Source organism: Hoplias malabaricus, chromosome 1 (genome assembly GCF_029633855.1).
Source record: "Hoplias malabaricus isolate fHopMal1 chromosome 1, fHopMal1.hap1, whole genome shotgun sequence".
NCBI lineage: Eukaryota > Metazoa > Chordata > Actinopteri > Characiformes > Erythrinidae > Hoplias > Hoplias malabaricus.
The window spans coordinates 74,751,834-74,765,524 of record NC_089800.1 but is presented as its reverse complement, the minus strand read 5'-3'; the positions used below and the strand labels follow the sequence as shown (position 1 = coordinate 74,765,524).

The window sequence follows — 13,691 nt, the reverse complement described above, 5'->3', positions numbered from 1 at the left end:
TTGCTATTTCTTAATTTTATATACAGTACCCTGAATGATTCATTCTGATAAATTCCATTTGACAAATTCAGATGTAATTTAATCTGGTGTTTCTGTCTACCTTGAGCTTCTTTATCCCCGGTATGAAGTTCACATTTTGATCAAAATTTGAGTGCTCCCTCAAGGTCTCTTGGTAACATGGTTTGGAATCTCTCTCGCTCTCTCTCCCTCTCTCTCGCTCTCTCTCTCTCTTTTTCACATCCCAGAGTGAAAAACTGACTAAGCATGAGGTGGAAGCCAAGTTCTGCAACCTGTCTCTGTCCAACAACAGTGTAAGTCACTAGAAACATGCAGAGTCTTAGGCATCTAAGATAATGATATATATTTAAACTAATGCCTTCTCAGTCAACGTGATGTTGTATAAAGCTATATATAATCACAGTAAATACAAAAAAATAATATAATACAAATAAGAAATCATTTTTATTTTCTATGAAGTAGTAGGTGTGTGTGAACAATGTTTTTTAGCAAATAAACACTTACTGCTCATAAATAGCTTTTTATATCTCATAATCTCTGATGCCTAAAATGTTTGCACAGTACTGTATGTGTGTAAAGCTTAGGGGTTTATGTCTGGCCTGGGAAATTTCAGTACTTCTGTGTTTGTTTTTATTGGTGTCCTTGTTAATCAGAAGCTTTGCCACAAATAATTGTCTTACTAAGTTTGTTTTTTGTATATGAAAAATTATAAATACCATCATCATAAATTGATGCTAGCCATTCATATAAATCCATGAATAGTAGATACACTTCTGTAGAGCTTCTCTAGACCCACAAAAAGGCCTCTACAACTACCACAAATGAGGAAACTCCCAAGGATATTTTGACTTCAGAGGTCAAAATCTTCTATTTACGTCTCATCTAAAGACTGGTTCCATTTGTTCAGTACACTGTCCTGTCACTGCATTGGGATCTACACAGGCCTCAGGGACAGTCAGCCTCTTCCACCAGCCACACAAGCCTTTTCCCCTCCAAGTACTGGCCAGGGCCAAACCTGACTGTCTTCAGTGGGTTTTCATGTTTTGTTGTTCAGTTTTGCTAGTTCTGCTGGCCGCCAGCATGCCTCAAAGTGCAACAAACTACACCACCTTCCACAAGGTCACTGAGGCTAAAAGAGCAAAATGACCAAGAAAGGAATCATGCAATAAGCATCCCTTAATGTTTAAAAAATTTAAAGAGCTCATATTCAATTAAAAGAAAAGTGTTACTTCTGCACTGTGGCATTTGTTTTGCATCTGATAGCTCTTCCTGATGTAATTCCTCATAAGACGTTTCTGTTTCTGTGCAGTTACAGATGCTGTACAAGTTCATTGAGCAGAAGGGGGAGCTGCAAGAGCTTGTTCCTCTCATCAACTCTCTGACCAAGCAGAAGACTGCAGCAGTCACACAGCTGGCCAAGCAGGGCTTCAAAGACCTGGAGGAGCTAACTGGACTTCTCAAGAAACTGGGAGTTAAATTGCAGGTACATTTTTATCTATAAATGCTCTATTTTTTTTTAAATATAAATATAGTATTTTAGTGAAACTAATCATGTATATCTTTATTAGATATTTCAGTAAGGCTTATTCCCATCATCAGTCATAATTCAATTCTTGAGAAAGTGATCTCCATTTTCTTTTTGCTCTTTCATTTGCATGTTCGCTGGACTGAACCCTACAAAACTGATCTTTTCGAATTACAGGTGGTGGTCAATCTGGGACTAGTCTATAAGGTTCAACACCACTGTGGGGTCATTTTCCAGTTTGTGGCCTTTATTAAGAAACGGAAGCGCACTGTGCCAGATATAGTGTCAGCAGGGGGCCGATATGATCATCTGGTAACTTACAGATGAGCGCACACACAGGCAGTATCCTTTTTTTTTTTTTTTTTTTTTTTTTTTTTTTAAATGTAATAAAGCTTAATTGTTCATTTTCCTGTTGCCCCATCAGATTCTGGAGTTTCGTGCCCCAGCAGCCACTGCTCCGGTGCCTTCAGCCGTGGGGGCCAGTATAGCTCTGGATAAAATCTGTACTGCTGTGGCAGCCATGGAAGAACCGGTCAGAATTTGACATCTATAAATTATATCCACAGTTTGAATGCTTCGGGTCACATTACATACACTAGATTGCCAAAAATATTCACTCACCCATCCAAATTATTGATTTCAGGTGTTCCAATCACTTCCATTGCCACAAGTATAGGCCTAGGCATGCAGACAGCATCTTCAAACATTTGTGAAAGAAGGGCTCCCTCTTGAGCAGATGCCACTTGTGAAATGTCCTCTCTACTAAATATTGCACAGTCAGCTATCGTATTATATTATTATTGTGGTATTATAGCTAAGTGGGAACGACAGCAACTCAGCCAAGAAATGGTAGGACATGTAAAATGACAGAGTGGTGTCAGCGGATACTGAGGTGCACAAATCGCCAGCTTTCTGCAGAGTGAATCACTACAGACCTCCAAACTTCATCTTGCCAGCGCGTAGAAAGCTTTATTGGTTTCTAAGGCAGAGCAGCTGCATCCAAACCTTACATCCCCAAGCGCCATGCAAGTTGTCAGATGCAGTGGTGTAAAGCATGTTGCCACTGGACTTGGGGATGGCTCCTTCCTGTTTCAACATGACTGTGCACCAGTGCACAAAGCAAGGTCCATAAAGACATGGCTGAGCAAGTTTGGTGTGGAGTCTTGACTTCAACCTGAAGAATATCTTCGGGATTTATTGCAAGCAGGCCTTCTCATCCAACATTTAGTGTCTGACCTCACAAATGCATTACTGGAAGAATGGTCAAATATTTCCATAAACGCACTCCTAAACCTTGTGGACAGCCTTCCCAGAAGAGTAGCAAAGTGTGGGCTGACATCATATTAAATTCTGTGGATTAAGAATGGGATGTCACTCAAGTTCAAATGCGTGCAAAGGCAGACGAGGGATACTTTTGGCAATATAATGTATTTTGGTGATTTTTCTAAGCACTTTATCTTTGAAACCTGTAGTCTACAGTATGTATTTAATAATTAACTAATAACTAATTAATCTGTTAACCAGTTGATTAATTAATTGACATATTGGAACTAAAAAAATGTAAATGCCATAAAACATTGTATTTTTTTCCCCACAATGTATTAAATACAAATGAACAGAACATGTAACCAGGGGCAATCAAACACTTACATTCAACTGTCTATATTTCTGGTTGGCCGTTACTCATCCCCTCTCTGACTGGTTTTCTCAATACATCTCTGCAGCCCCCTGTTAGCTCCTGCGATGTGCTTGTGGTCGCTGTAGGCCACAGCTCAATGGCCAGAGCCATCAACGTCACGCAGAAGCTGTGGACATCCGGGGTGTCTGCTGACTTGGTCTACGATGTCTCACAGGTCAGGATCTATGCATTTGAAAGTAAAAACATGAAGGTGCCAAATTAATTCTTTAGCTTTGTATCAGATTATTGACAGATGTGTATTGTTGTGCATAGCTATGGATTCTTAAGTATTAAAGGTTATAACCTAAAGGTCACTTCACACTAACCATTCATAAAATGAAGATATTTGTTATGTTTATGTTTGCTTTATGGGCTAAAAGTAAAAGTAAAACATCACATTTCAAGCAAAAGCCAGGTGTGGAAGCTTTCTCTCTTTTACCCCAGGCCATTTTTGTATCCCTGCATGATTTTGTTCTGGAAATAAAGGGACCTTTTAATATGTGAGCATGCTTTGGTGTAGAGTGCAGTGCCTTGTTACTATGGAGCACTTTACTGTCCAAAGAATATTTGGAATAGGAAGATGCCATTAAGTCTCTTATGTCTGATCTCATGGATAGTTATCTGTGAACTAGCTCATTTAAATTCTGTGATATGAAAAATAATTTTGCCCTAGGGAATTCTGCCATTCGTGCCTGGCGTTTTTGAGGTCAGTGTAGCATTACAGTGATTATGATGCTGTAATTTTAAGGTAAAAAATAGTACCTAGTGTTGCTTAAAATTGTATGCAGCCCACTATTTTAAGTATTTTGTTTATTTTTGTTTATTCCCCTTAAGAGTTTTGAAATGTTTCAGAAATCATATTCTCATTTTAGTGACTTTACGTCACTAAAACCTGCCATTTTAACAGGCTGTGTAGACGTTTACATTTTTTGAGCAAAGAAACATTGTACTGCAGCTTCTTATTAATTCATGATTATTGTAGATTGTAGTAAAACTACTATCATTGTATTTTGTAGTAGAAACACCGTATATTTGTGTTGTAATGCACATCTTTGATTTCTACAAATCACCAACCCTAACTGGGACCTCTCTAGTCTTGGGGTGTTTGCACAGAATGAATGTGCTTCTGTGTACATGTGTGTGCTCTATTTGTGATTATTTTGGAGTGGTTGTGTAGTTGGGTCTTAGATGCTAATTGCTTATTGAGTACACCCTGTTCCATATTGAGTCCTCGCTGTTGCCAAGGCACTGTCACATACACAGTTGTGCCTGATCCGTGCCAGGGAGCTGTGCGTCAGCATTACAAACACACACACACACACACATACAACTCACATACTGCTCCTGCTGTACTTTGGGCTTTTACAATGCACAAGTTTCAGTACTTTCAGAGTGATCTCTCTTTTCCTCTTTCTCTCTCTCCCCACTTCCTGCCGCCATCCAAATCACTTTCATATTTATTTTTTTTCTCTTTTATCTCTGTTCTCTAATCAGCCCAAACGTTTGCTTTTCTGCTCTCTATGACTCCATTCTACTCTGGTCTGATTTTATTATAGGTTCTTCTATGTATTTTGGCCTGACTTGATAACTAACATTGCCCAAGTCTATGCCCTGAGCCCAAAAACAACAATGACTCTATTGTATTCATCTCTCATCATAATCTGCTTGACTGCAAGGAGATTAAATACTGGTCCAAAATCTGACGTATGACTATACTTAACATTCAGTTACTACACATACAACAGGCCTAGGCCTCTGACACAGACCAGTTATTTTTTTGCATATATTACTACAGCAGTATATGCACACGATATATTGAAATAACTTCTTTGCAACTTCTTATGTTCTGCCAAAGCTAGAAAGAAAATGTGTGGGTTTTTACGCTAAAAAGTTTAAAAATGTTGTTGTGGTCTGATTTTAGCCGAGTTTTCTCTCAGGTACACGTAGGCATGGCAAGCGTAATCCTACGTCAGAACTCTGAGCTCAAAGTTTATATTCAGGGTTAGAAACCCACCTCTAGATGTTCAGAAAATGTTGTTAATTCCTCTGCAGTAGAATACATTCAGTTGCTAAATTAAAAAAAAATAAAACCACATTTGGATACCTAAGACCCTGTTTCAGAATATTGGATGAAGCTCAACCTCAACCATGGTTTCAATCATTTTAATATACATTTTAAAAAAAATTATCAAAAAATAATTGCACCCAGAAGAAAGTGTCAGATTGCAATGATTTTCTGAAGGAATATAAAGGTTATTAGACATCATAAATTATTAAAAATGTAGACTCATTTTGGCTATATTTATTGAACTACACATACCGAAGTAGTGTCTCACTATGACGTCAGGTCGCCATGTTTGCTAACCCAACATGCCAAAAGTCACGGCATGGAGTTAAAGTAATATGTCCAGCGATAATTCATCCCATGCATTTTGAATATTCTCACAAAGTAAGGGTGGTGTATTGATAAAATGTCCACTTGCATCCCATGCATTTTCCACAGCTGACTATGGTGCCTCCACATATGGATTTGTTGGTTGTCTAAACCTGAGACTGATGGTGAATCCCATTTTACAGTTTCGCCCTACCACTTTGCCCTACCCTGCTTATGGAGGGCATCACTCCTCTCAGAATGTCCGTAGTCATGGCTGTTGAGTCAGTCCACACTTTGGTCAATCAGATGGTTCTTCCTCTCTGTGGTTTGTGTAGGTTTCCTAGATCATTCATGCCACTGGTGCGTGAAATCTTCCAACTGCTCACATTGCTTTCAAACTTCTCTCTGAGGCAGAATTTGCTTGCAAAGAATGCTACCAGCACAAAAGCAAGTAAGCAAGGAGTCAAAATGAAAAGCACACCTAACAGAACGACCTTATATAGTCAGCTAGCCAGGCTCGTCCTGGCTCGTATCACATGTGCTGCCGAGGGTGAAACTTTAATTGTTCGCATGTCTCGCTATGTCAGACATACCCACCAAATTTCATTCACTTCAGTTAATTTCTTCTAGATGCAGCTAGATTTTTGACGATGAATGTAAATCAGTCACAATCATGAATCATTGTTACAAAGTTCTGTTTGTCTTTGTGAGCACACAATGCAGTGTCACATAAATCACCTGAATGCTTTGGAGACAAGATGGTTTTGTCATTTTGTAATGCCACGAGTATGAGAGAGAGTGAGTGATGAGATTATTTGTGTGGATGCACATGTTTTTGCTTGTTTTAAATGCCTAAAGATAAATATTCTGGTTTGTGTTTCAGTCTCAGGAGGCTCTTATGGAGCAGTGTAGATGGGCAGGCATTACCTTCATGGTCCTTGTTGCTGACAAAGAAGGCAGCTATTTTAAGGTAAGCTGCAAGAAAGCACAGGTCTTTTCTTCAAAAGTTATATTTACATCACAACTTGTCCCTTCTTCCTTTCAGGTCATACGTTTTAATATCGGACATTTGTCTGGGTTTAATTGGTGATTCCATATTTTTTATCTTTTTTTTTTTTTTTTTTAACATTGACTAAGTTTTCTCTTCGATTTAGTCATTGCCAATTATGTAATTACACACAATGCTATCAACCAGGGTGAGTGAGGGCATGCACATGCCTCCTTCTAAACACTTGAAGCCAACTACCCCTTCTTTTTAAAGTACTTCAGACATAACGCCACTGGACAGCCATATGAGCTTGCAGGAGAATACTAACTGCCCAGATCTGTTATGTCGGGTGCCTGCTGTGTTTAGCTTCATGCTGGTGATGAGGGGAGAGCTAGGACAATCCTACTTGGAGAGCAAGGTCAATTGGGGCTCTATGGGACTCCAGGCTATGCAGGGCTGGGGCATCACTAGGGATCAAAACAGTGATGATCTTGACAGATTCTTTTTGTTTTTCTTGCCTCTGCAAATGCAAATTTTTAGGGTGACTTTTATCTAAGTTTCTCCCAGCGTAGTCATTTCCAGTTCCACCTGTTAACTAGGTCTCCCAAAAATTGCATGACACTACCAATGTAGCAGGGTAAGGTTTAGCATTTCCTCCGAGCGGTGAAGCCAATTTTTAGTCATTATTAACCTTTATTAACCTTTTACATGAAAATGGAATATTTAAAAAATAAATAAATGAAAAGATAAATTCATAATCATTTAACAACATAGTTGTTTAGCCAGTCGTGTTTGATGCATCTGACACACGGAAACAAGGCTGCTTCTCATCAGCCGTGGCCTGGTGGTTAGGGAACTGGGCTTGTAACCGGTTCGATCCCCAGAGCTGGCGGGTCATGACTGAAGAGCCATTGATCAAGACACCTAACCCCCAACTGCTCCCCGGGCGCCGTGGCTCGGGCTGCCCACCGCTCCAAGCATGTGTGCTCACTGCCCCCTGGTGTTCACTAGTGTGTGCGTAAAATGTGTTTTTCACTGAACGGATTGGGTTAAATGCGGAGGATAATTTGTGTTCAAGCACAGTGGCCAATAAAGTGATTCTAATTCCAATCATGCAACAGTTCAATGCAAATAAAAAAATAAATAAATAAATAAATTTAATCAAATGGTTTTGCTCCTTGTGCTCCAGGTGAAGACATTTGAGAAGGATCGTCAGTCTGAAAAAAGGATCCCTGAGTCAGACCTTGTAGATCACATCATCCAGAAGTGCCGGACCAAATTCTCTGAGGAAAGAATCCGGTAAATTAAAAAAATATATATAGCATCATAATAATAAACACTTAATTCAGTGGTACTGTTCGTCCTCATCTCAGAACCGCCAAAGGAAACGGTCAAGTTCATACTCTTTTCATCTGTTCTTGGCAGAGACATATCAGAGGGAGCATCTCTACAGATTCCAAAGGGATCATTACTGGTAAACTCAGGTATGACAATTTTTCTTGAATATCTTTTAAATTACTGTGTTTATTGTTGTTTTTTTTATTATGCTTGAGAGAAATGTACACTGCTTCACAAATTCCATTGGCATTCAGAGTCAGGCATTTGGACCTTTTGTTTTTATCCAGAAATTTGAACAATTGCGTCACTCATCAACAGTTTGACACTTTCACAGTTTCACAGACTTTATTAGAGCTTACAACTACATCCTAGACCATAATTTGCTTTTGTTTACCCCCCATGAAACTGCCGGAAGCCAGGAAGTGAAATTGGGAAATGACTTCCAAACAAGGGGATGAAATAAACGATTGATGTTCACTACAGTGCACTGCCTTCAGTTCATTGCACTCAATATTAAAGTTGGTTTAAAAATATTAATATTGAAAAAGCCAAGAGATTTAGGTTTTTTAAGTGTCAAGTTTCTTGTTTTTCCTGGCAGTTTGTCTGTCTGTTTTATTATACATTTTAATTTATTTAATTTATTTATTTAAATTATATTGTATCAAACCAAACTAAGAATTATATCGTGATGGTGAATTTTGGCTATATCGTCCAGCCCTAGGATCCTATCAATCAGATGTTGTATATGATCCATAGGCCATAGTCTGAGGAACCCTGCTCTACTATTTAATAATCTACATATCAACAATGAAAATGAAATGAATTTCATTTATTGAAAACATTTCGTATGTGTCTCCAAACGTTTGGGTAGTGTTTATATACTGTGAAGTCTGTGGAGTAGCAGCTCAGTTGCCCAAGCATGATTGAAGTTCTACTCACAAAGCAGAATTTATGGCTCTTATGTCTTGTGGTTTTGCCGCTGAAGCATGATGATTCGTATTTCCATGCTGTGCCTTTTTTCTGTCCAAGTTCTGGGACTTTTCTCACGTCCTAAAGTGGCTGAGGCCTTTTTCCTTACAAAAGCAGCATGATCAAAAAATGTTAGTCCTTGGTGCTTGGCTTTTCTCACACTCCATACATGCTGTTTTTATTAGTTATCCCAGCTAATTAGATAGGTTCATGCGCAAGAATTACTATTTGACAGGCTTTGTTTTCTCATGTGTTGTTGTTGTTGTGTGTCAGGATCATCCGAGCAACATGGAGGCAGTGCTACGATGAGTATGAATGTGAACCTGGTCACGCCTGAGAAAGTTTCAGCCAGCTCTAGGCGGCGTTATGAGACACAGGTCTGTATTGGTGCCAGAGCTGCTTTCCATTGATTTGAACATTGTTTCTCAAACCACTCCCTGGGTGCAAGCCACATATATAAATTTAGTTCTAAAACAATTTATGACCTGAGCTTAAAGGAACACTATGTAAGAATTGGTCATTTTGTTATTGGGCTCCCCCTACAGCTGCAGAATGTAATTCACTTTTACAGCACAACCCTGAAATCAAGGGATTTCCCAAATCATACATGGTGCAGGTTCTGCAGTGCTGAGCCCAGTGTAGCTACAACAGAGGCTCTATTCACTCTGTTATAGATCAGTGAAGTGTGACAGTGAATTTGAAGATGTCATTTTAAGGTAAAAATCTAGCCTAGTGCATCTTTATGGTTAATGATATTTAAAGATATCTTCAGGACACAGAGATTGTATCACATTATTATTGACAAAGACAGTGTACAACATAATAATGTAGTATTTAAAAAGCCAACAAATATATATAACATTTATAACTGAAACAGTCAATTATCTTCTTATTCTCCACTTCCATCTCAGAAAACTGTGGATGTGGTGGTAATACATGATTTTACAATGTTAAACACATGAAATCCAACACAGTTAAAGTTAACGTAATGCAAATGAAATCATGTCAGCTGGTGCCCATTAACTGTCATTGGTTTGTATTTGCATTTGTTTTTCTTTGCAGCCATGCATATCCACAGCAACTTTTATTGGTGGAGTGTGGTTTTACGGTGGGGACTGAACCACAATCTGTTATGTGAAGGGCAACAGTGGCCTACTACACTATCCAACTTCTTTATCCATTAATTCATTCAAAAGTTTTGTGAAATGGTTACAAGTGTTGTTTTAAAGATCAAAGAGGGGACATATAAACCCTAATATTCTCCCATCAACTGTGTTTACAAGTTTCTGCTCACTAAATACTTCAATCACAGACTTTCCCCTCCAGTTCTCCTCCTCTCCACACCAGGAAAAAACTGAGGAGACTTGCCCATATCTTTCCACATCTCTCCCATGTCCAGGACTAGTGAGAAAAAGCCCAACTGCCTTTCCAACAGAATTACAGTGTAATTTTGCATGGCTTGACCCCTGACGGTGGTCGAGGAGCAGGGGTCAGTCACTCCACCAGCCTCATGCCTTTAACTGAGAACCAGGCACAGTTACAGAGCTCAACACTCCTCACCAATCCCTGCTGCAGTAAAGATGAAATGCCTTTTGTTTTCTGCCGAACATTGGAGTAATTATTCCTTCTTTCTCCCTCTCCTCTTCATTCCCAGATCCAAACCAGATTGCAGAATCTTAGTAGTAATTTGCAGAACAGAAGTAATGACATCGAGGTGCTGGCTGTGAGTGGATACTACCTTTCTTTTCTCCATCATAAAACACTGGAAATAAAAAGCAAAGACCTAAACCTATTTTAGGAAATATCTAGGTTTCAGAGGTCTCTCTTTCCTGTTTTATTTTTAAATTTTGGCATTTGAATAACTTGTCTGTTAAAGTGTAGTGTAACATTTTTATACATGATGCTGTTATTTCCATATACATTCGGCCCTCAGTGAAATAGATGTTTCCATCATAAGTAAATTGGATATTTAATTAAGTCTTGAAAATTGCAGACGAAACAATTAGTAGAAAAAGTAAATATGTCCATGGAGGGGTGATATATTCCCAGATACACTGGGAAGTTTAGATGTTTCAAAGACAGGCTGGGTGGGTGCACTTTATAGAGTGTTTGTTTCTGATCATCATTTCCTGTGCGCCAATTAGTGTTGTGCGGTATACCAATACTAGAAAATATCTGAATACTCTTTCACTAAAAAACAGTATAATACCCCATATAAAGAGTACCGGAGTGCTTTAAAGTAAGAGCTGTATTTCCAATTACAGACAGGGGGGTGGGCAGTGTGCACCCACAGCACTTTGCCTCCTGTCCTTCCCTTAATGATTTTGGCAACTAGTTTTAGCGACTTTTCAGACCTTTTAGTGAATAATTTTAAAAAAACAAAAAGCCCGACAGGCACCAGCAACTTTCTGTACAAACCTTAGCTGTTTTTTATATACAAGAGAATTGCTGGTAGCACGACTCGTTAGAACACCAGGACTGACCGTGAGTGGGAGACACGGCTCTCTTTCCGCTTCTCTGCTCCGGGAGACACAGCTACCTTGACGTGACTCGTCTGCTCCAGAGATGAAGCAGTACAGTCGGTCCGCACCGCAGCTCACACCGATCAGAATGAGCTGTGAATGTGCAAAAAGTGCTGCCAAAGACGCGTTTGCTTCCCTTTATGTTGAATTCATTCCTTTTTCTGAACTGAGATTGCATAATTGATTGAGGTTTTCAGCTGTATTCAAACATTGAACATGTCGTATGAACGTAGGACACGAGGCCGAGGGTGCGATAGGACACAGAAATGGCGAATCACCACGTGTGGCATCACACTTAACAAGCAGATGCCAGCGATTTTGCAGACCTCCCTCAGTTTGTAGAGAAAGTACATTACTTTTCCTGATGTTTTAGGTTTTTGCGATGGTATCTTTCAGTATTGGTATCGAGATATTTAGGCAGGTATCGTATCGAAAGCCAAAATTTGGGAAACGTGACAACATTAGAGACAACACCACCTTACTTAGGAAGAAGTAGAGCTGCTTAATGAATTATACTTACACCTACATCTAGTGTAACACCGTCCCGAAAGGGTTCTTTGAGCGATGCCATAGTCATTTGTGTTTAAGGTATGTGAGTGTGAAGAACCTTTTAAAGGTTTATAAATTCCATCACACAACTTTTAGGCTCTTCGACCATTTAAATTTTAAGAGTGTAGGAGCAAACCACCTTTGGATGCCCCTTATTTCAGAAGAAATGTTGCATACTGACAAACATTTGACCTATAGTGTGTTACATCTGGAAGACTGTAAAGGAAAGCAGCAGAATTGTGAGTAATGAGCTGTTTGCTTTTTCCACATAACACATAAATGTGTGGAATGGCAGAAATGAACTTAGTCATCCGATGAAAGTCTCTCCTCAGTCTCTGGACATTGTCTGGCCTTTTGTACTTGTTAACCCAGGAGAGTGATGTTAGACACTCTGGGAGCTTCCTGTTGACTGGTACAATGTGTTTATATGGTGGTATTTGTGTGTGTGTTGTGAACACAGTGCTTTTCAGATAAGAATCCATTGTGTCTGTGAAAGCTACATTGTTTCCTTTCTCTCCTAGGTTGACTTACCCAAGGAAACCCTCATCAACTTCCTGTCCCTGGAGGTTCGTAGCCATTATCATGAACTATTGCAAGTAAATAAATTGCATTCCATTGGAACAGACCGGGAGAGGAGGCCTTTACAGACGCACAAACAGGAAAAAAATGTGGGGGGGACCTTGTCTGGTGTGCGAAGTTATGCAGGAAATGGGACTTGGAGGTTCTTCCACTTTCTTATCGTGTGGGGGAACCCCTCACTTCCCGTTATGTTTTTCCATTTCACTTTTAGCACCAGAATGAATGAAGCATTTGAAGAGAAGGAAGACGGCTAGAGTTCATCTGGCTTCCAGCGCTGGGTGGTGCAATTACATTTCCCACCGCCCTTTGTTTGAATAAGAGAAAAACATAGTAATTAAGCAGGGCAGAGAAATCGAAATCCAATTGACGCAGGCTGATATACCACAGCAGATGTATGAATGAATAGACGGCTTGTCCACAAATACACATCACAGCAGGGCCTCAGAAAAGTGTGAAAAGAAACACGTTCTCTGTGGGTTTGAGGCAAAAGCAAAGATACTATTCTCCAACCCATACTTTAGGGAGCCAGACCTATGACTGTGACTAATTACATGTGAATTCCAGAGACTCCCAGAGCCAGTATTTCACAATTCTAATTGCTCTCTGATTTCTTATGTAATACCCATATGTCTTACTGTATATATCTACTGCTTCACTGTATTCACACATCATTCGGCAAGTGCATTTTTTGTTACAGTAAGCTAAGCCATACTGTAATGGATCATCACAATGAAAAGTGACTGTTTTTCTCACTCGTTCAGTTTGACGGAGAGGAGCAGTTCAACATAAGTGTTAAAAGTTTGCTGTCCCGCCTCCCCAAGCAGCGATACCTTAAGTCCATCTGTGAAGAGATCCATCGATTCAAGATGATTAAAAGGTATGGTTTTTGACACTGAATTTGCATTGTATTTAGTGGAGGTGTAGCACAGGCTGTAACACCACTGCCTTTCACAGACAAGAATTCAATTCTCAGCTCAGACAAGAACACCACACAACGTTAATAAGAGCCTAATGGCGATTTTCCACTACAGTGTACCTACTCCACTTGACTTGCCTTTACTCTGCTTTTTTTTTTTTTTGCTGTTCTATTAGAAACATTTTGTACCTTGTACCTAAAACTGGATTCTCTTTTTAGTCCCTGCTCTCTACTT

At 39.4% G+C, this 13,691-nt stretch overlaps 1 protein-coding gene across 4 annotated transcripts in view; it reads left to right on the top strand.

The window, feature by feature from the left end:
* Positions 1–13,691, top strand: part of eif2ak4 (eukaryotic translation initiation factor 2 alpha kinase 4) — a 42,596-nt gene that overhangs the window by 26,026 nt on the left and 2,879 nt on the right. For all 4 annotated transcript variants that reach the window (XM_066673423.1, XM_066673420.1, XM_066673421.1 and 1 more), the window contains 12 exons: positions 246–311; positions 1,328–1,501; positions 1,721–1,855; positions 1,968–2,075; positions 3,268–3,396; positions 6,479–6,565; positions 7,773–7,882; positions 8,009–8,067; positions 9,164–9,267; positions 10,545–10,613; positions 12,483–12,527; positions 13,302–13,417. In XM_066673423.1, the coding sequence (XP_066529520.1) occupies positions 246–311; positions 1,328–1,501; positions 1,721–1,855; positions 1,968–2,075; positions 3,268–3,396; positions 6,479–6,565; positions 7,773–7,882; positions 8,009–8,067; positions 9,164–9,267; positions 10,545–10,613; positions 12,483–12,527; positions 13,302–13,417 (1,202 nt within the window). The remainder of the gene's footprint in view (positions 1–245; positions 312–1,327; positions 1,502–1,720; positions 1,856–1,967; positions 2,076–3,267; positions 3,397–6,478; positions 6,566–7,772; positions 7,883–8,008; positions 8,068–9,163; positions 9,268–10,544; positions 10,614–12,482; positions 12,528–13,301; positions 13,418–13,691) is intronic.